Source organism: Mobula hypostoma, chromosome 2 (assembly GCF_963921235.1).
Source record: "Mobula hypostoma chromosome 2, sMobHyp1.1, whole genome shotgun sequence".
Lineage (NCBI taxonomy): Eukaryota > Metazoa > Chordata > Chondrichthyes > Myliobatiformes > Myliobatidae > Mobula > Mobula hypostoma.
Window position 1 is genome coordinate 161,448,291 of NC_086098.1, and position 23,221 is coordinate 161,471,511.

Below are 23,221 nucleotides of genomic sequence, written 5' to 3' on the forward strand. Positions count from 1 at the left end.
TGACATTTATCACCCTGGAGAAGTGCCACGACAGTGAGAAAGAGTGCCCAATTGACCCTAGCTGTGGAGATCAGGGAGGGCGGGGGATAAAGGGATGATCTCTGGGGAAATAGAAAATGATGAGGAGGTTCAGTTTCCCCTGTGGATGCCAACAGAAGGGAGGGCTGACAGGAAGATGGTGTTTCTACATTCAGTACAAAGCCAGAGGATCGGGAGTTGTCAGACTCAGTACATGATTGGCGAGCTGTCTTGAGCGTTGACTGAAGCTGCTGTTTGGCCAGCGTTTGGTAAACGAGATGCTGTTTCCCTTTGCAGAATTGGTTGAAGACCTATGGATACTTTCTGCCAGATGACCTCCGGACGTCTGCCCTGCGATCAGCTCACTCTATGCAAGCCGCCATTGCAGCGATGCAGCGGTTCTACAGGATCCCTGTCACTGGCGTCCTTGACGACACCACCATTGAGTGAGTACACCCAGCAATGGGGGCTTGTTCCAGTCGCAAGCCGGCTGTGCTGATAGCATACTGCCTTCGGGAACCCTTTGTGCCTTGTTGCCCCATAGTGACCAGCTGATAACAACAAGAGCCAGTTCTGGAGTTCAATAGTGGCCAACTCCTACTACACCAGTCTGTGTGTCTACTGTTCCCTCCCTCACCACCCCCGCAGCACTGGGGGGGTGGGGACAGACTGCATCAATATGCAGAGCCTCGAAACAGGCTTTGCATCTCTGAATTTGGACACTGATGTCACTCCGTGCCATTCTCCAGAAGGGGGAGTGCTGGCACAACCTGCCTTGTGTGTAGAGACTGGAATCTGCTGGTGGATCTCTGTAGGTCGAGCAGCATCTGCAGAGGCAAAGCAGTTGTCCATGTTCTGGACCAAGACCTTCTACCAGGATTTCAGGTCAAACCCTGCATCAGTCCTGATAGAGAGCATAAACCTGAAACACGCCCCACACACACAGATGCTGGATATAAACATGAAACATGGCCAATTAACTCCCACAGATAGTGGACATGAACATGAAACATGGACAATTCCCACCCCCCACAAAACAAATACTAGACATAAACATGAATCATGGACAATTATCCCCACCGACAGATACTGGACATCAACATCAAATATGGACAATAACCCCACCTCCCCAGATACTGGACATAAACATGAAACATGGACAATTACCCCCCACAAATACTGGACATAAACATGAAACATGGACAATTACCCCCCACAGATACTGGACATAAACATGAAACATGGGCAATTACGCCCCGCAGATACTGGACATAAACATGAAACATGGACAATTAAACACACAGATACTGGACATCAACATGAAACATGCTGAAATCCCCCCCACAGATACTGGACATAAACATGAAACATGGACAATTCCCACCCCCCACAAAACAAATACTGGACATAAACATGAATCATGGACAATTATCCCCACAGACAGATACTGGACATAAACATCAAATATGGACAATTACCCCCACCTCCCCAGATACTGGACATAACCATGAAACATGGACAATTCCCCCAACAGATACCGGACAGAAACATGAAATATGGACAATTCTCCCCCACAGATACTGGACATAAACATGAAACATGGAAAATTACCCCTCAAAGATACTGGACATAAACATGAAACATGAACAATTACTCCCCACAAATAATGGATATAAACATGAAACGTGGACAATTACCCCCCCCCTCCCCACGGATACTGGACTTAATCATGAAACATGGACAATTACCCTACACAGATACTGCGCATAAACATGAAACATAGACAAGTACCCCCCACATACTGGAGATAAACGTGAAACATGGACAATTACCCCCCACAGATAATGGATATAAATATCAAATATGGACAATTACCCCCACCCCCCCAGATTCTGGACATAAACATGAAACATGGACAATTACACCCCCACAGATACTGGACATAAACATGAAACATGGACAATACCACCCCCCACAAATGCTGGATGTGAACATGAAAATTGGACAATTAACTCCCACACACAGATACTGGACATAAACATGAAACATGGACAATTCCCCCCCTACCACCGATACTGGACTTAAACATGAAACATGGACAATTCCCCCCACAGATATTGGACATAAACATGAAACATGGACAATTCCCCCCCACAGATATTGGACATAAACATGAAACATGGACAATTCCCCCCCACAGATACTGGACATAAACATGAAACATGGACAATTCCCCCCCACAGATACTGGGCATAAACATGAAACATGGACAATTACCCCAACAGATAATGGACATAAACATGAAACATGGAGAATTTCCCTCCACAGATACTAGACATGAACATTATACATGGACAATTGCGCCCTACAGATACTGGACATAAACATGAAACATGGCCAATTCTACCCATAGATACTGGACATAAACGTGAAACATGGACAATTCCTCCCCCACAGATACTGGACATAAACATGAAACATGGACAATTCCCACCCCCCACAAAACAAATACTAGACATAAACATGAATCATGGACAATTATCCCCACCGACAGATACTGGACATAAACATGAAACATGGACAATTACCCCCCACAGATACTGGACATAAACATGAAACATGGACAATTACACCCCGCAGATACTGGACATAAACATGAAACATGGACAATTACACCCCCACAGATACTGGACATAAACATGAAACATGGACAATTACCCCCCACAGATACTGGACATAAACATGAAACATGGAAATTACCCCCCACAGATACTGGACATAAACATGAAACATGGACAATTACGCCCCGCAGATACTGGACATATACATGAAACATGGACAATTAAACACACAGATACTGGACATCAACATGAAACATGCTGAAATCCCCCCCACAGATACTGGACATAAACATGAAACATGGACAATTCCCACCCCCAACAAAACAAATACTGGACATAAACATGAATCATGGACAATTATCCCCACAGACAGATACTGGACATAAACATCAAATATGGACAATTACCCCCACCTCCCCAGATACTGGACATAAACATGAAACATGGACAATTCCCCCAACAGATACTGGACAGAAACATGAAATATGGACAATTCTCCCCCACAGATACTAGACAGAAACATGAAACATGGACAAGTACCCCCCACAGGTACTGGACATAAACATGAAACTTGAACAATTACTCCCCACAAATAATGGATATAAACATGAAACGTGGACAATTACCCCCCCTCCCCACAGATACTGGACTTAATAATGAAACATGGACAATTACCCTACACAGATACTGCGCATAAACATGAAACATAGACAAGTACCCCCCACATACTGGAGATAAACGTGAAACATGGAGAATTACCCCTCACAGATACTGGACATAAACATGAAACATGGACAATTACCCCCCTACAGATAATGGATATAAACATGAAACATGGATAATCACCCTCCGCAGATACTGGACATAATCATGAAACATAGACACTTCCCCTCACAGATAATGGACATCAACATAAAAAATGGACAATTACCCCCCACAGCTACTGGATAGAAACATGAAATAACGACAATTCCCCCAACCCACAGATACTTGACATAAACATGAAACATGGACAATTTCCCCCCACAGATACTGGAAATAAACATGAAACATGGACAATTACCGCCCCACACACAGAGATACTGGATATAAACATGAAACATGGACAATTCCCCCCACAGATACTGGACATAAACATGAAACATGGACAATACCACCTCCCACAGATGCTGGACGTGAGCATGAAAATTGGACAATTATCTCCCACACACAGATACTGGACATAAACATTAAACATGAGGAATTACCCCTCAGAGATTCTGGACATAAACATGAAACATGGACAATTACACCCCCACAGATACTGGACATAAACATGAAACATAAACAATTACCCCCCACAGATACTGGACATAAACATGAATCATGGACAATTATCCCCACACACAGATACGAGACATAAACATCAAATATGGACAATTACTCCCACCCCACCCAGATTCTAGACATAAACATGAAACCTGGACAATTACACCCCTACAGATACTGGACATAAACATGAAACATGGACAATTAACCCCCACAGATACTGGACATAAGCATGAAACATGGATAATTACACCCCTACAGATACTGGACATAAACATGAAACATGGACAATTAACCCCCACAGATGCTGGATATAAGCATGAAACATAGACAATTAACTCCCACAGATACTGGACATGAACATGAAACATGGATAATTACTGCCCCACACACACAGATGCTGGATATAAGCATGAAACATAGACAATTAACTCCCACAGATAGTGGACATGAACATGAAACATGGACAATTCCCACCCCCCACAGATGCTGGACATGAGCATGAAAATTGGACAATTAACTCCCACAGACAGATACTGGACATAAACATCAAATATGGACAATTCCCACCCACAGATACTGGACAGAAACCTGAAACATGGAGAATTACCCCTCACAGATACTGGACAAAAACATGAAACATAGACAAATACCCCCCACAGATACTGGACATAAACATGAAACATGGGCAATACCCCCCTACAGATGCTGGACATGAAAATGAAACATGGAAAATTAACTCCCACAGTTACTAGACATAAACGTGAAACATGGACAATTAAACACACAGATACTGGATATCAACATGAAACGTGCAGAAATCCCCCCCACAGATACTGGACATAAACATGAAACATGGACAATTCCCACACCCCACAAAACAAATACTGGACATAAACATGAATCATGGTCCATTATACCCACAGACAGATACTGGACATAAACATCAAATATGGACAATTACCCCCCGCAGATACTGGACATAAACATGAAACATGGATAGTGCCCCCCTACAGATGCTGGACATGAAAATGAAACATGGACAATTAACTCCCACAGTTACTCGACATCAACATGAAACGTGGACAATTAGCCCATACACAGATACTGGACATAAACATTAAACATGAGGAATTACCCCTCACAGATACTGGACAGAAAGATGAAACATGGACAATTTCCCAACACAGATACTGGGCATAAACATGAAACATAGACAAATACCCCCCACAGAAACTGGACAAAAACTTGAAACATGGAGAATTACCCCTCACAGATACTGGACATAAACATGAAACATGGACACATCCCCTCACAGATACTGGACATAAACATGAAACATGGACAATTCCCCCTCACAGATACTGGACATGAACATGAATTATGGACAATTATCCCCACACACAGATACTGGACATAAACATCAAATATGGACAATTACCCCCACCCCCCCCCCAGATTCTGGACATAAACGTGAAATATGGACAATTACACCCCCACAGATACTGGACATAAACATGAAACATGGACAATTCCCCCCCACAGATACTGGGCATAATCATGAAACATAGACAATTACCCCAACAGATAATGGACATAAACATGAAACATGGACAATTCCCCTCCACAGATACTAGACATGAACATTAAATATGGACAATTGCCCCCAACAGATACTGGACATAAACATGAAACATGGACAATTACCACCCCACACACAGAGATACTGGATATAACATGAAACATGCACAATTCCCCCCGCAGATACTGGACATAAACATGAAACATGGACAATTCCCCCCCACAGATAATGGACATAAACATGAAACATGGACAAGTACCCCCCACAGGTACTGGACATAAACATGAAACATGGAAAATTACCCCTCACAGATACTGGACATAAACATGAAACATGAACAATTACTCCCCACAGATAATGGATATAAACATGAAACATGGACAATTACCCCCCCTCCCCACAGATACTGGACTTAATCCTGAAACATGGACAATTAACCCCCACAGATACTGGACATAAACATGAAACATGGACAATACCCCCCTACAGATGCTGGACGTGAGCATGAAAATTGGACAATTAACTCCCACACACAGATACTTGACATAAACATGAAACTTGGACAATTCACCCCACAGATGCTGGACATAAACATGAAACATGGACAATTCTCCCCCCCCCACCACAGATACTGGACTTAATCATGAAACATGGACAATTACCCCAACAGATAATGGACATAAACATGAAACACGGACAATTCCCCCTCACAGATACTGGGCATAATCATGAAACATGGACAATTACCCCAACAGATAATGGACATAAACATGAAACATGGACAATTCCCCTCCACAGATACTAGACATGAACATTAAACATGGACAATTGCCCCCCACAGATGCTGGACATGAGCATGAAAATTGGACAATTAACTCCCTCAGACAGATACTGGACATAAACATCAAATATGGACAATTACCCCCACCTCCCCAGATACTGGACATAAACATGAAACATGGACAATTACCCCCCGCAGATACTGGACATAAACATGAAACATGGATAATGTCCCCCTACAGATGCTGGACATGAAAATAAACATGGACAATTAACTCCCACAGTTACTCGAAATCAACATGAAACGTGGACAATTAGCCCATACACAGATACTGGACGTAAACATTAAACATGAGGAATTACCCCTCACAGATACTGGACAGAAAGATGAAACATGGACAATTTCCCAACACAGATACTGGGCATAAACATGAAACATAGACAAATACCCCCCACAGAAACTGGACAAAAACTTGAAACATGGAGAATTACCCCTCACAGATACTGGACATCAATATGAAACATGGACAATTCCCCCAACAGATACTGGACATAAGCATAAAATATGGACAATTCCCCCCCACAGATACTGGACAGAAATATGAAACATGGACAATTGCCCCCCGCAGATACTGGACATAAACATGAAACATGGACAATTACCACCCCACACACAGAGATACTGGATATAACATGAAACATGCACAATTCCCCCCGCAGATACTGGACATAAACATGAAACATGGACAATTCCCCCCCCACAGATAATGGACATAAACATGAAACATGGACAAGTACCCCCCACAGGTACTGGACATAAACATGAAACATGGAAAATTACCCCTCACAGATACTGGACATAAACATGAAACATGAACAATTACTCCCCACAGATAATGGATATAAACATGAAACATGGACAATTACCCCCCCTCCCCACAGATACTGGACTTAATCCTGAAACATGGACAATTACACCCCCACAGATACTGGACATAAACATGAAACATGGACAATTAACCCCCACAGATACTGGACATAAACATGAAACATGGACAATACCCCCCTACAGATGCTGGACGTGAGCATGAAAATTGGACAATTAACTCCCACACACAGATACTTGACATGAACATGAAACTTGGACAATTCACCCCTCAGATGCTGGACATAAACATGAAACATGGACAATTCTCCCCCCCCCCACCACAGATACTGGACTTAATCATGAAACATGGACAATTACCCCAACAGATAATGGACATAAACATGAAACACGGACAATTCCCCCTCACAGATACTGGGCATAATCATGAAACATGGACAATTACCCCAACAGATAATGGACATAAACATGAAACATGGACAATTCCCCTCCACAGATACTAGACATGAACATTAAACATGGACAATTGCCCCCCACAGATGCTGGACATGAGCATGAAAATTGGACAATTAACTCCCTCAGACAGATACTGGACATAAACATCAAATATGGACAATTACCCCCACCTCCCCAGATACTGGACATAAACATGAAACATGGACAATTACCCCCCGCAGATACTGGACATAAACATGAAACATGGATAATGCCCCCCTACAGATGCTGGACATGAAAATGAAACATGGACAATTAACTCCCACAGTTACTCGAAATCAACATGAAACGTGGACAATTAGCCCATACACAGATACTGGACGTAAACATTAAACATGAGGAATTACCCCTGACAGATACTGGACAGAAAGATGAAACATGGACAATTTCCCAACACAGATACTGGGCATAAACATGAAACATAGACAAATACCCCCCATAGAAACTGGACAAAAACTTGAAACATGGAGAATTACCCCTCACAGATACTGGACATCAATATGAAACATGGACAATTCCCCCAACAGATACTGGACATAAGCATAAAATATGGACAATTCCCCCCCACAGATACTGGACAGAAATATGAAACATGGACAAGTACCCCCCACAGATTATGGACATTAACATGAAACATGGAGAATTAGCCCTCACAGATACTGGACAAAAACATAAAATATGGACAATTCCCACCCACAGGTACTGGACAGAAACCTGAAACATGGACAAGTGCCCCCACAGATACTAGACATTAACATGAAACATGGAGAATTACCCCTCACAGATACTGGACAAAAACATGAAACATAGACAAATACCCCCCACAGATACTGGACATAAACATGAAACATGGACAATTACACCCCACAGATACTGGACATAAACATGAAACATGGACAATACCCCCCTACAGATGCTGGACATGAAAATGAAACATGGAAAATTAACTCCCACATTTACTAGACATAAACGTGAAACATGGAAAATTAAACACAGAGATACTGGATATCAACATGAAACGTGCAGAAATCCCCCCCACAGATACTGGACATAAACATGAAACATGGACAATTCCCACCCCCCACAAAACAAATACTGGACATAAACATGAAACATGGACACATCCCCTCACAGATACTGGACATAAACATGAAACATGGACAATTCCCCCTCACAGATACTGGACATGAACATGAATCATGGACAGTTCTCCCCACACACAGATACTGGACATAAACATCAAATATGGACAATTACCCCCACCCCCCCAGATTCTGGACATAAACGTGAAACACGGACAATTACACCCCCACAGATACTGGACATAAACATGAAACATGGACAATCCCCCCCCACAGATACTGGGCATAATCATGAAACATAGACAATTACCCCAACAGATAATGGACATAAACATGAAACATGGACAATTCCCCTCCACAGATACTAGACATGAACATTAAATATGGACAATTGCCCTCCACAGATACTGGACATAAACATGAAACATGGACAATTACCGCCCCACACACAGAGATACTGGATATAACATGAAACATGCACAATTCCCCCCGCAGATACTGGACATAAACATGAAACATGGACAATTCCCCCCCACAGATAATGGACATAAACATGAAACATGGACAAGTACCCCCCACAGGTACTGGACATAAACATGAAACATGGAAAATTACCCCTCACAGATACTGGACATAAACATGAAACATGAACAATTACTCCCCACAGATAATGGATATAAACATGAAACATGGACAATTACCCCCCACAGATAATGGACATAAACATGAAACATGAACAATTACTCCCCACAGATACTGGACATAAACATGAAACATGGACAATTCCCCCCCACAGATAATGGACATAAACATGAAACATGGACAAGTACCCCCCACAGGTACTGGACATAAACATGAAACATGGAAAATTACCCGTCACAGATAATGGATATAAACATGAAACATGAACAATTACACCCCCACAGATACTGGACATAAACATGAAACATGAACAATTACTCCCCACAGATAATGGATATAAACATGAAACATGGACAATAAGCTCCCACAGTTACTAGACATCAACATGAAACGTGGACAATTAGCCCATACACAGATACTGGACATAAACATTAAACATGAGAAATTACCCCTCACAGATACTGGACAGAAACATGAAACATGGACAATTTCCCAACACAGATACTGGGCATAAACATGAAACATAGAGAAATACCCCCCACAGAAACTGGCCAAAATTTTGAAGCATGGAGAATTACCCCTCACAGATACTGGACATAAACATTAAACATGGAAAATTCCCCCCCACAGATACTGGACATCAACATGAAACATGGACAATTCTCCCAACAGATACTGGACATAAGCATAAAATATGGACAATTCCCCCCCACAGATACTGGACAGAAATATGAAACATGGACAAGTACCCCCACAGATTATGGACATTAACATGAAACATGGAGAATTACCCCTCACAGACACTGGACAAAAACATGAACATGGGCAATTCCCCCCCACAGATAATGGACATAAACATCAAATATGGACAATTACCCCCACCCCCCCAGATTCTGGACATAAACATGAAACATGGACAATTAACCCCCACAGATACTGGACATAAACATGAATCATGGACAATTATCCCCACAGACAGATACTGGACATAAACATCAAATATGGACAATTACCCCCACCCCCCCAGATTCTGGACATAAACATGAAACATGGACAATTAACCCCCACAGATACTGGACATAAACATGAAACATGGACAATACCACCCCCCACAGATGCTGGACGTGAGCATGAAAATTGGACAATTAACTCCCACACACAGATACTGGACATAAACATGAAACTTGGACAATTCACCCCACAGATGCTGGACATAAAAATGAAACATGGACAATTCCCCCCCCCACCGATACTGGACTTAATCATGAAACATGGACAATTCCCCTGCACAGATACTAGACATGAACATTAAACATGGACAATTGCCCCCCCACAGATACTGGACATAAACATGAAACATGGACAATTACCCCCCCACAAAACAAATACTGGACATAAACATGAAACATGGACACATCCCCTCACAGATACTGGACATAAACATGAAACATGGACAATTCCCCCTCACAGATACTGGACATGAACATGAATCATGGACAGTTCTCCCCACACACAGATACTGGACATAAACATCAAATATGGACAATTACCCCCACCCCCCCAGATTCTGGACATAAACGTGAAACACGGACAATTACACCCCCACAGATACTGGACATAAACATGAAACATGGACAATTCCCCCCCACAGATACTGGGCATAATCATGAAACATAGACAATTACCCCAACAGATAATGGACATAAACATGAAACATGGACAATTCCCCTCCACAGATATTAGACATGAACATTAAATATGGACAATTGCCCTCCACAGATACTGGACATAAACATGAAACATGGACAATTACCGCCCCACACACAGAGATACTGGATATAACATGAAACATGCACAATTCCCCCCGCAGATACTGGACATAAACATGAAACATGGACAATTCCCCCCCACAGATAATGGACATAAACATGAAACATGGACAAGTACCCCCCACAGGTACTGGACATAAACATGAAACATGGAAAATTACCCCTCACAGATACTGGACATAAACATGAAACATGAACAATTACTCCCCACAGATAATGGATATAAACATGAAACATGGACAATTACCCCCCACAGATAATGGACATAAACATGAAACATGAACAATTACTCCCCACAGATACTGGACATAAACATGAAACATGGACAATTCCCCCCCACAGATAATGGACATAAACATGAAACATGGACAAGTACCCCCCACAGGTACTGGACATAAACATGAAACATGGAAAATTACCCGTCACAGATAATGGATATAAACATGAAACATGAACAATTACACCCCCACAGATACTGGACATAAACATGAAACATGAACAATTACTCCCCACAGATAATGGATATAAACATGAAACATGGACAATAAGCTCCCACAGTTACTAGACATCAACATGAAACGTGGACAATTAGCCCATACACAGATACTGGACATAAACATTAAACATGAGAAATTACCCCTCACAGATACTGGACAGAAACATGAAACATGGACAATTTCCCAACACAGATACTGGGCATAAACATGAAACATAGAGAAATACCCCCCACAGAAACTGGCCAAAATTTTGAAGCATGGAGAATTACCCCTCACAGATACTGGACATAAACATTAAACATGGAAAATTCCCCCCCACAGATACTGGACATCAACATGAAACATGGACAATTCTCCCAACAGATACTGGACATAAGCATAAAATATGGACAATTCCCCCCCACAGATACTGGACAGAAATATGAAACATGGACAAGTACCCCCACAGATTATGGACATTAACATGAAACATGGAGAATTACCCCTCACAGACACTGGACAAAAACATGAACATGGGCAATTCCCCCCCACAGATAATGGACATAAACATCAAATATGGACAATTACCCCCACCCCCCCAGATTCTGGACATAAACATGAAACATGGACAATTAACCCCCACAGATACTGGACATAAACATGAATCATGGACAATTATCCCCACAGACAGATACTGGACATAAACATCAAATATGGACAATTACCCCCACCCCCCCAGATTCTGGACATAAACATGAAACATGGACAATTAACCCCCACAGATACTGGACATAAACATGAAACATGGACAATACCACCCCCCACAGATGCTGGACGTGAGCATGAAAATTGGACAATTAACTCCCACACACAGATACTGGACATAAACATGAAACTTGGACAATTCACCCCACAGATGCTGGAAATAAAAATGAAACACGAACAATTCCCCCCCCCCCCACCGATACTGGACTTAAACATGAAACATGGACAATTCCCCTGCACAGATACTAGACATGAACATTAAACATGGACAATTGCCCCCCCACAGATACTGGACATAAACATGAAACATGGACAATTACCACCCCACAAAACAAATACTGGACATAAACATGAAACATGGACACATCCCCTCACAGATACTGGACATAAACATGAAACATGGACAATTCCCCCTCACAGATACTGGACATGAACATGAATCATGGACAGTTCTCCCCACACACAGATACTGGACATAAACATCAAATATGGACAATTACCCCCACCCCCCCAGATTCTGGACATAAACGTGAAACACGGACAATTACACCCCCACAGATACTGGACATAAACATGAAACATGAACAATTACTCCCCACAGATAATGGATATAACATGATAAACATGAAACATGGACAATAAGCTCCCACAGTTACTAGACATCAACATGAAACGTGGACAATTAGCCCATACACAGATACTGGACATAAACATTAAACATGAGAAATTACCCCTCACAGATACTGGACAGAAACATGAAACATGGACAATTTCCCAACACAGATACTGGGCATAAACATGAAACATAGAGAAATACCCCCCACAGAAACTGGCCAAAATTTTGAAGCATGGAGAATTACCCCTCACAGATACTGGACATAAACATTAAACATGGAAAATTCCCCCCCACAGATACTGGACATCAACATGAAACATGGACAATTCTCCCAACAGATACTGGACATAAGCATAAAATATGGACAATTCCCCCCCACAGATACTGGACAGAAATATGAAACATGGACAAGTACCCCCACAGATTATGGACATTAACATGAAACATGGAGAATTACCCCTCACAGACACTGGACAAAAACATGAACATGGGCAATTCCCCCCCACAGATAATGGACATAAACATCAAATATGGACAATTACCCCCACCCCCCCAGATTCTGGACATAAACATGAAACATGGACAATTAACCCCCACAGATACTGGACATAAACATGAATCATGGACAATTATCCCCACAGACAGATACTGGACATAAACATCAAATATGGACAATTACCCCCACCCCCCCAGATTCTGGACATAAACATGAAACATGGACAATTAACCCCCACAGATACTGGACATAAACATGAAACATGGACAATACCACCCCCCACAGATGCTGGACGTGAGCATGAAAATTGGACAATTAACTCCCACACACAGATACTGGACATAAACATGAAACTTGGACAATTCACCCCACAGATGCTGGACATAAAAATGAAACATGGACAATTCCCCCCCCCCCCACCGATACTGGACTTAATCATGAAACATGGACAATTCCCCTGCACAGATACTAGACATGAACATTAAACATGGACAATTGCCCCCCCACAGATACTGGACATAAACATGAAACATGGACAATTACCACCCCACACACAGAGATACTGGATATAACATGAAACATGCACAATTCCCCCCACAGATACTGGACATAAACATGAAGCATGGACAATTCCCCCCCACAGATACTGGACTTAAACATGAAACATCGACAAATCCTCCCTCACAGATACTGGGCATAAACATGAAACGTGGACAAATACCCCCCACAGATACTGGACATTAACATGAAACATGGAGAATTACCCCTCACAGATAGTGGACAAAAACATGAAACATGGACAATTCCCCCAACAGATACTGGACAGAAACATGAAATATGGACAATTCTCCCCCACAGATACTGGACAGAAACATGAAACATGGACAAGTACCCCCCACAGGTACTGGACATAAACATGAAACATGGAAAATTACCCATCACAGATACTGGACATAAACATGAAACATGAACAATTACTCCCCACAGATAATGGATATAAACATGAAACATGGACAATTACCCCCCCCTGCCCACAGATTCTGGACTTAATCATGAAACATGGACAATTACACCCCACAGATACTGGTCATAAACATGAAACATGGAGAATTAGCCCACACACAGATACTGGACATAAAATGAAACATGGATAATTACCCTCCACAGATACTGCGCATAAACATGAAACATAGACAAGTACCCCCCACAGGTACTGGACATAAACATGAAACATGGACAATTACCCCTCACAGATAATGGATATAAACATGAAACATGGACAATTACCCCCCCCCTCCCCACAGATACTGGCTTTAATCATGAAACATGGACACTTCCCCTCACAGATAATGGACATCAACATGAAAAATGGAAAATTATCCCCCCACAGCTACTGGATAGAAACATGAAATAACGACAATTCCCCCAACCCACAGATACTTGACATAAACATGAAACATGGACGATTTCCCCCCACAGATACTAGAAATAAACATGAAACATGGACAATTACCGCCCCACACACAGAGATACTGGATATAAACATGAAACATGGAATATTCCCCCCACAGATACTGGACATAAACATGAAACATGGACAATTCCTCCCCACAGATACTGGACATCAACATGAAACATGGACAATTCCCCCAACAGATACTGGACATAAACATAAAATATGGACAATTCCCACCCACAGATACTGGACAGAAACATGAAACATAGACAAGTACCCCCCACATACTGGAGATAAACATGAAACATGGACAATTACCCCCCCCCGACAGATACTGGACATAAACATGAAACATGGAGAATTAGCCCACACACAGATACTGGACATAAAATGAAACATGGACAAATACCACCCACAGATACTGGATAGAAACATGAAATAACGACAATTCCCCCAACCCACAGATACTTGACATAAAATGAAACATGGATAATTTCCCCCCACAGATACTGGAAATAAACATTAAACATGGACAATTACCGCACCACACACAGAGATACTGCATATTAACATGAAACATGGACAATTCCCCGCACAGATACTGGGCATAAACATAAAACATGGACAATACCACCTCCCACAGATACTGGACAGAAACATGAAACATGGACAAGTAGCTCCACAGATACTGGACATTAACATGAAACATGGAGAATTACCCCTCACAGATACTGGAGAAAAACATGAATATGGACAATTTTCCCCCACAGATACTGGACAGAAACATGAAACATGGTCAAGTACCCCCCACAGGTACTGGGCATAAACCTGAAACATGGAAAATTACCCCTCACAGATACTGGACATAAACATGAAACATGAACAATTACTCCCCACAGATAATGGATATAAACATGAAACATGGACAATTACCCACCCTCCCCACAGATACTGGACTTAATCATGAAACATGGACAATTACCCACCCTCCCCACAGATACTGGACATCAACATGAAACATGGACAATTCCCCCAACAGATACTGGACATAAACCTAAAATATGGACAATTCCCACCCACAGATACTGGACATTAACATGAAACATGGAGAATTACCCCTCACAGATACTGGACAAAAACATGAAACATAGACAAATACCCCCCACAGATACTGGACATAAACATGAAACATGGACAATTACACCCCACAGATACTGGACATAAACATGAAACATGGACAATACCCCCCTACAGATGCTGGACATGAAAATGAAACATGGAAAATTAACTCCCACATTTACTAGACATAAACGTGAAACATGGAAAATTAAACACAGAGATACTGGATATCAACATGAAACGTGCAGAAATCCCCCCCACAGATACTGGACATAAACATGAAACATGGACAATTCCCACCCCCCACAAAACAAATACTGGACATAAACATGAAACATGGACACATCCCCTCACAGATACTGGACATAAACATGAAACATGGACAATTCCCCCTCACAGATACTGGACATGAACATGAATCATGGACAGTTCTCCCCACACACAGATACTGGACATAAACATCATATATGGACAATTACCCCCACCCCCCCAGATTCTGGACATAAACGTGAAACACGGACAATTACACCCCCACAGATACTGGACATAAACATGAAACATGAACAATTACTCCCCACAGATAATGGATATAAACATGAAACATGGACAATAAGCTCCCACAGTTACTAGACATCAACATGAAACGTGGACAATTAGCCCATACACAGATACTGGACATAAACATTAAACATGAGAAATTACCCCTCACAGATACTGGACAGAAACATGAAACATGGACAATTTCCCAACACAGATACTGGGAATAAACATGAAACATAGAGAAATACCCCCCACAGAAACTGGCCAAAATTTTGAAGCATGGAGAATTACCCCTCACAGATACTGGACATAAACATTAAACATGGAAAATTCCCCCCCACAGATACTGGACATCAACATGAAACATGGACAATTCCCCCAACAGATACTGGACATAAGCATAAAATATGGACAATTCCCCCCCACAGATACTGGACAGAAATATGAAACATGGACAAGTACCCCCACAGATTATGGACATTAACATGAAACATGGAGAATTACCCCTCACAGACACTGGACAAAAACATGAACATGGGCAATTCCCCCCCACAGATAATGGACATAAACATCAAATATGGACAATTACCCCCACCCCCCCAGATTCTGGACATAAACATGAAACATGGACAATTAACCCCCACAGATACTGGACATAAACATGAATCATGGACAATTATCCCCACAGACAGATACTGGACATAAACATCAAATATGGACAATTACCCCCACCCCCCCAGATTCTGGACATAAACATGAAACATGGACAATTAACCCCCACAGATACTGGACATAAACATGAAACATGGACAATACCACCCCCCACAGATGCTGGACGTGAGCGTGAAAATTGGACAATTAACTCCCACACACAGATACTGGACATAAACATGAAACTTGGACAATTCACCCCACAGATGCTGGACATAAAAATGAAACATGGACAATTCCCCCCCCCCCCCACCGATACTGGACTTAATCATGAAACATGGACAATTCCCCTGCACAGATACTAGACATGAACATTAAACATGGACAATTGCCCCCCCACAGATACTGGACATAAACATGAAACATGGACAATTACCACCCCACACACAGAGATACTGGATATAACATGAAACATGCACAATTCCCCCCACAGATACTGGACATAAACATGAAGCATGGACAATTCCCCCCCACAGATACTGGACTTAAACATGAAACATCGACAAATCCTCCCTCACAGATACTGGGCATAAACATGAAACGTGGACAAATACCCCCCACAGATACTGGACATTAACATGAAACATGGAGAATTACCCCTCACAGATAGTGGACAAAAACATGAAACATGGACAATTCCCCCAACAGATACTGGACAGAAACATGAAATATGGACAATTCTCCCCCACAGATACTGGACAGAAACATGAAACATGGACAAGTACCCCCCACAGGTACTGGACATAAACATGAAACATGGAAAATTACCCATCACAGATACTGGACATAAACATGAAACATGAACAATTACTCCCCACAGATAATGGATATAAACATGAAACATGGACAATTACCCCCCCCCCGCCCACAGATTCTGGACTTAATCATGAAACATGGACAATTACACCCCACAGATACTGGTCATAAACATGAAACATGGAGAATTAGCCCACACACAGATACTGGACATAAAATGAAACATGGATAATTACCCTCCACAGATACTGCGCATAAACATGAAACATAGACAAGTACCCCCCACAGGTACTGGACATAAACATGAAACATGGACAATACCACCCCCCACAGATGCTGGACGTGAGCATGAAAATTGGACAATTAACTCCCACACACAGATACTGGACATAAACATGAAACTTGGACAATTCACCCCACAGATGCTGGACATAAAAATGAAACATGGACAATTCCCCCCCCCCCCCACCGATACTGGACTTAATCATGAAACATGGACAATTCCCCTGCACAGATACCAGACATGAACATTAAACATGGACAATTGCCCCCCCACAGATACTGGACATAAACATGAAACATGGACAATTACCACCCCACACACAGAGATACTGGATATAACATGAAACATGCACAATTCCCCACACAGATACTGGACATAAACATGAAGCATGGACAATTCCCCCCCACAGATACTGGACTTAAACATGAAACATCGACAAATCCTCCCTCACAGATACTGGGCATAAACATGAAACGTGGACAAATACTCCCCACAGATACTGGACATTAACATGAAACATGGAGAATTACCCCTCACAGATAGTGGACAAAAACATGAAACATGGAGAATTACCCCTCACAGATAGTGGACAAAAACATGAAACATGGACAATTACCCCCCCCCCCGACAGATACTGGACATAAACATGAAACATGGAGAATTAGCCCACACACAGATACTGGACATAAAATGAAACATGGACAAATACCACCCACAGATACTGGATAGAAACATGAAATAACGACAATTCCCCCAACCCACAGATACTTGACATAAAATGAAACATGGATAATTTCCCCCCACAGATACTGGAAATAAACATTAAACATGGACAATTACCGCACCACACACAGAGATACTGCATATTAACATGAAACATGGACAATTCCCCGCACAGATACTGGGCATAAACATAAAACATGGACAATACCACCTCCCACAGATACTGGACAGAAACATGAAACATGGACAAGTAGCTCCACAGATACTGGACATTAACATGAAACATGGAGAATTACCCCTCACAGATACTGGAGAAAAACATGAAATATGGACAATTTTCCCCCACAGATACTGGACAGAAACATGAAACATGGTCAAGTACCCCCCACAGGTACTGGGCATAAACCTGAAACATGGAAAATTACCCCTCACAGATACTGGACATAAACATGAAACATGAACAATTACTCCCCACAGATAATGGATATAAACATGAAACATGGACAATTACCCACCCTCCCCACAGATACTGGACTTAATCATGAAACATGGACAATTACCCACCCTCCCCACAGATACTGGACATCAACATGAAACATGGACAATTCCCCCAACAGATACTGGACATAAACCTAAAATATGGACAATTCCCACCCACAGATACTGGACATTAACATGAAACATGGAGAATTACCCCTCACAGATACTGGACAAAAACATGAAACATAGACAAATACCCCCCACAGATACTGGACATAAACATGAAACATGGACAATTACACCCCACAGATACTGGACATAAACATGAAACATGGACAATACCCCCCTACAGATGCTGGACATGAAAATGAAACATGGAAAATTAACTCCCACATTTACTAGACATAAACGTGAAACATGGAAAATTAAACACAGAGATACTGGATATCAACATGAAACGTGCAGAAATCCCCCCCACAGATACTGGACATAAACATGAAACATGGACAATTCCCACCCCCCACAAAACAAATACTGGACATAAACATGAAACATGGACACATCCCCTCACAGATACTGGACATAAACATGAAACATGGACAATTCCCCCTCACAGATACTGGACATGAACATGAATCATGGACAGTTCTCCCCACACACAGATACTGGACATAAACATCAAATATGGACAATTACCCCCACCCCCCCAGATTCTGGACATAAACATGAAACATGGACAATTACACCCCCACAGATACTGGACATAAACATGAAACATGGACAATTACCCCCCACAGATACTTGGACATAAACATGAAACATGGACAATACGCTCCCACAGTTACTAGACATCAACATGAAACGTCGACAATTAGCCCATTCACAGATACTGGACATAAACATTAAACATGGAGAATTACCCCTCACAGATACTGGACCGAAACATGAAACATGGACAATTTCCCAACACAGATACTGGGCATAAACATGAAACATAGAGAAATACCCCCCACAGAAACTGGCCAAAATTTTGAAGCATGGAGAATTACCCCTCACAGATACTGGACATAAACATTAAACATGGAAAATTCCCCCCCACAGATACTGGACATCAACATGAAACATGGACAATTCTCCCAACAGATACTGGACATAAGCATAAAATATGGACAATTCCCCCCCACAGATACTGGACAGAAATATGAAACATGGACAAGTACCCCCACAGATTATGGACATTAACATGAAACATGGAGAATTACCCCTCACAGACACTGGACAAAAACATGAACATGGGCAATTCCCCCCCACAGATAATGGACATAAACATCAAATATGGACAATTACCCCCACCCCCCCAGATTCTGGACATAAACATGAAACATGGACAATTAACCCCCACAGATACTGGACATAAACATGAATCATGGACAATTATCCCCACAGACAGATACTGGACATAAACATCAAATATGGACAATTACCCCCACCCCCCCAGATTCTGGACATAAACATGAAACATGGACAATTAACCCCCACAGATACTGGACATAAACATGAAACATGGACAATACCACCCCCCACAGATGCTGGACGTGAGCATGAAAATTGGACAATTAACTCCCACACACAGATACTGGACATAAACATGAAACTTGGACAATTCACCCCACAGATGCTGGACATAAAAATGAAACATGGACAATTCCCCCCCCCCCCACCGATACTGGACTTAATCATGAAACATGGACAATTCCCCTGCACAGATACTAGACATGAACATTAAACATGGACAATTGCCCCCCCACAGATACTGGACATAAACATGAAACATGGACAATTACCACCCCACACACAGAGATACTGGATATAACATGAAACATGCACAATTCCCCCCACAGATACTGGACATAAACATGAAGCATGGACAATTCCCCCCCACAGATACTGGACTTAAACATGAAACATCGACAAATCCTCCCTCACAGATACTGGGCATAAACATGAAACGTGGACAAATACCCCCCACAGATACTGGACATTAACATGAAACATGGAGAATTACCCCTCACAGATAGTGGACAAAAACATGAAACATGGACAATTCCCCCAACAGATACTGGACAGAAACATGAAATATGGACAATTCTCCCCCACAGATACTGGACAGAAACATGAAACATGGACAAGTACCCCCCACAGGTACTGGACATAAACATGAAACATGGAAAATTACCCATCACAGATACTGGACATAAACATGAAACATGAACAATTACTCCCCACAGATAATGGATATAAACATGAAACATGGACAATTACCCCCCCCTGCCCACAGATTCTGGACTTAATCATGAAACATGGACAATTACACCCCACAGATACTGGTCATAAACATGAAACATGGAGAATTAGCCCACACACAGATACTGGACATAAAATGAAACATGGATAATTACCCTCCACAGATACTGCGCATAAACATGAAACATAGACAAGTACCCCCCACAGGTACTGGACATAAACATGAAACATGGACAATTACCCCTCACAGATAATGGATATAAACATGAAACATGGACAATTACCCCCCCCCCCACAGATACTGGCTTTAATCATGAAACATGGACACTTCCCCTCACAGATAATGGACATCAACATGAAAAATGGAAAATTACCCCCCCACAGCTACTGGATAGAAACATGAAATAACGACAATTCCCCCAACCCACAGATACTTGACATAAACATGAAACATGGACGATTTCCCCCCACAGATACTAGAAATAAACATGAAACATGGACAATTACCGCCCCACACACAGAGATACTGGATATAAACATGAAACATGGAATATTCCCCCCACAGATACTGGACATAAACATGAAACATGGACAATTCCTCCCCACAGATACTGGACATCAACATGAAACATGGACAATTCCCCCAACAGATACTGGACATAAACATAAAATATGGACAATTCCCACCCACAGATACTGGACAGAAACATGAAACATAGACAAGTACCCCCACATACTGGAGATAAACATGAAACATGGACAATTACCACCCCCCCGACAGATACTGGACATAAACATGAAACATGGAGAATTAGCCCACACACAGATACTGGACATAAAATGAAACATGGACAAATACCACCCACAGATACTGGATAGAAACATGAAATAACGACAATTCCCCCAACCCACAGATACTTGACATAAAATGAAACATGGATAATTTCCCCCCACAGATACTGGAAATAAACATTAAACATGGACAATTACCGCACCACACACAGAGATACTGCATATTAACATGAAACATGGACAATTCCCCGCACAGATACTGGGCATAAACATAAAACATGGACAATACCACCCCCCACAGATACTGGACAGAAACATGAAACATGGACAAGTAGCTCCACAGATACTGGACATTAACATGAAACATGGAGAATTACCCCTCACAGATACTGGAGAAAAACATGAAATATGGACAATTTTCCCCCACAGATACTGGACAGAAACATGAAACATGGTCAAGT

The 23,221-nt window shown here is 41.9% G+C and overlaps 1 protein-coding gene across 2 annotated transcripts in view; it reads left to right on the forward strand.

Annotated features, from left to right (window-relative positions):
* Nucleotides 1–23,221, forward strand: part of mmp24 (matrix metallopeptidase 24) — a 269,586-nt gene that overhangs the window by 40,584 nt on the left and 205,781 nt on the right. For both annotated transcript variants that reach the window (XR_010017057.1, XM_063040950.1), the window contains exon 2: nt 316–464. Coding sequence is in view for 1 of the 2 variants with exons in the window: in XM_063040950.1 (XP_062897020.1) it covers nt 388–464 (77 nt within the window). In the remaining variant the exon portion in view is untranslated. The remainder of the gene's footprint in view (nt 1–315; nt 465–23,221) is intronic.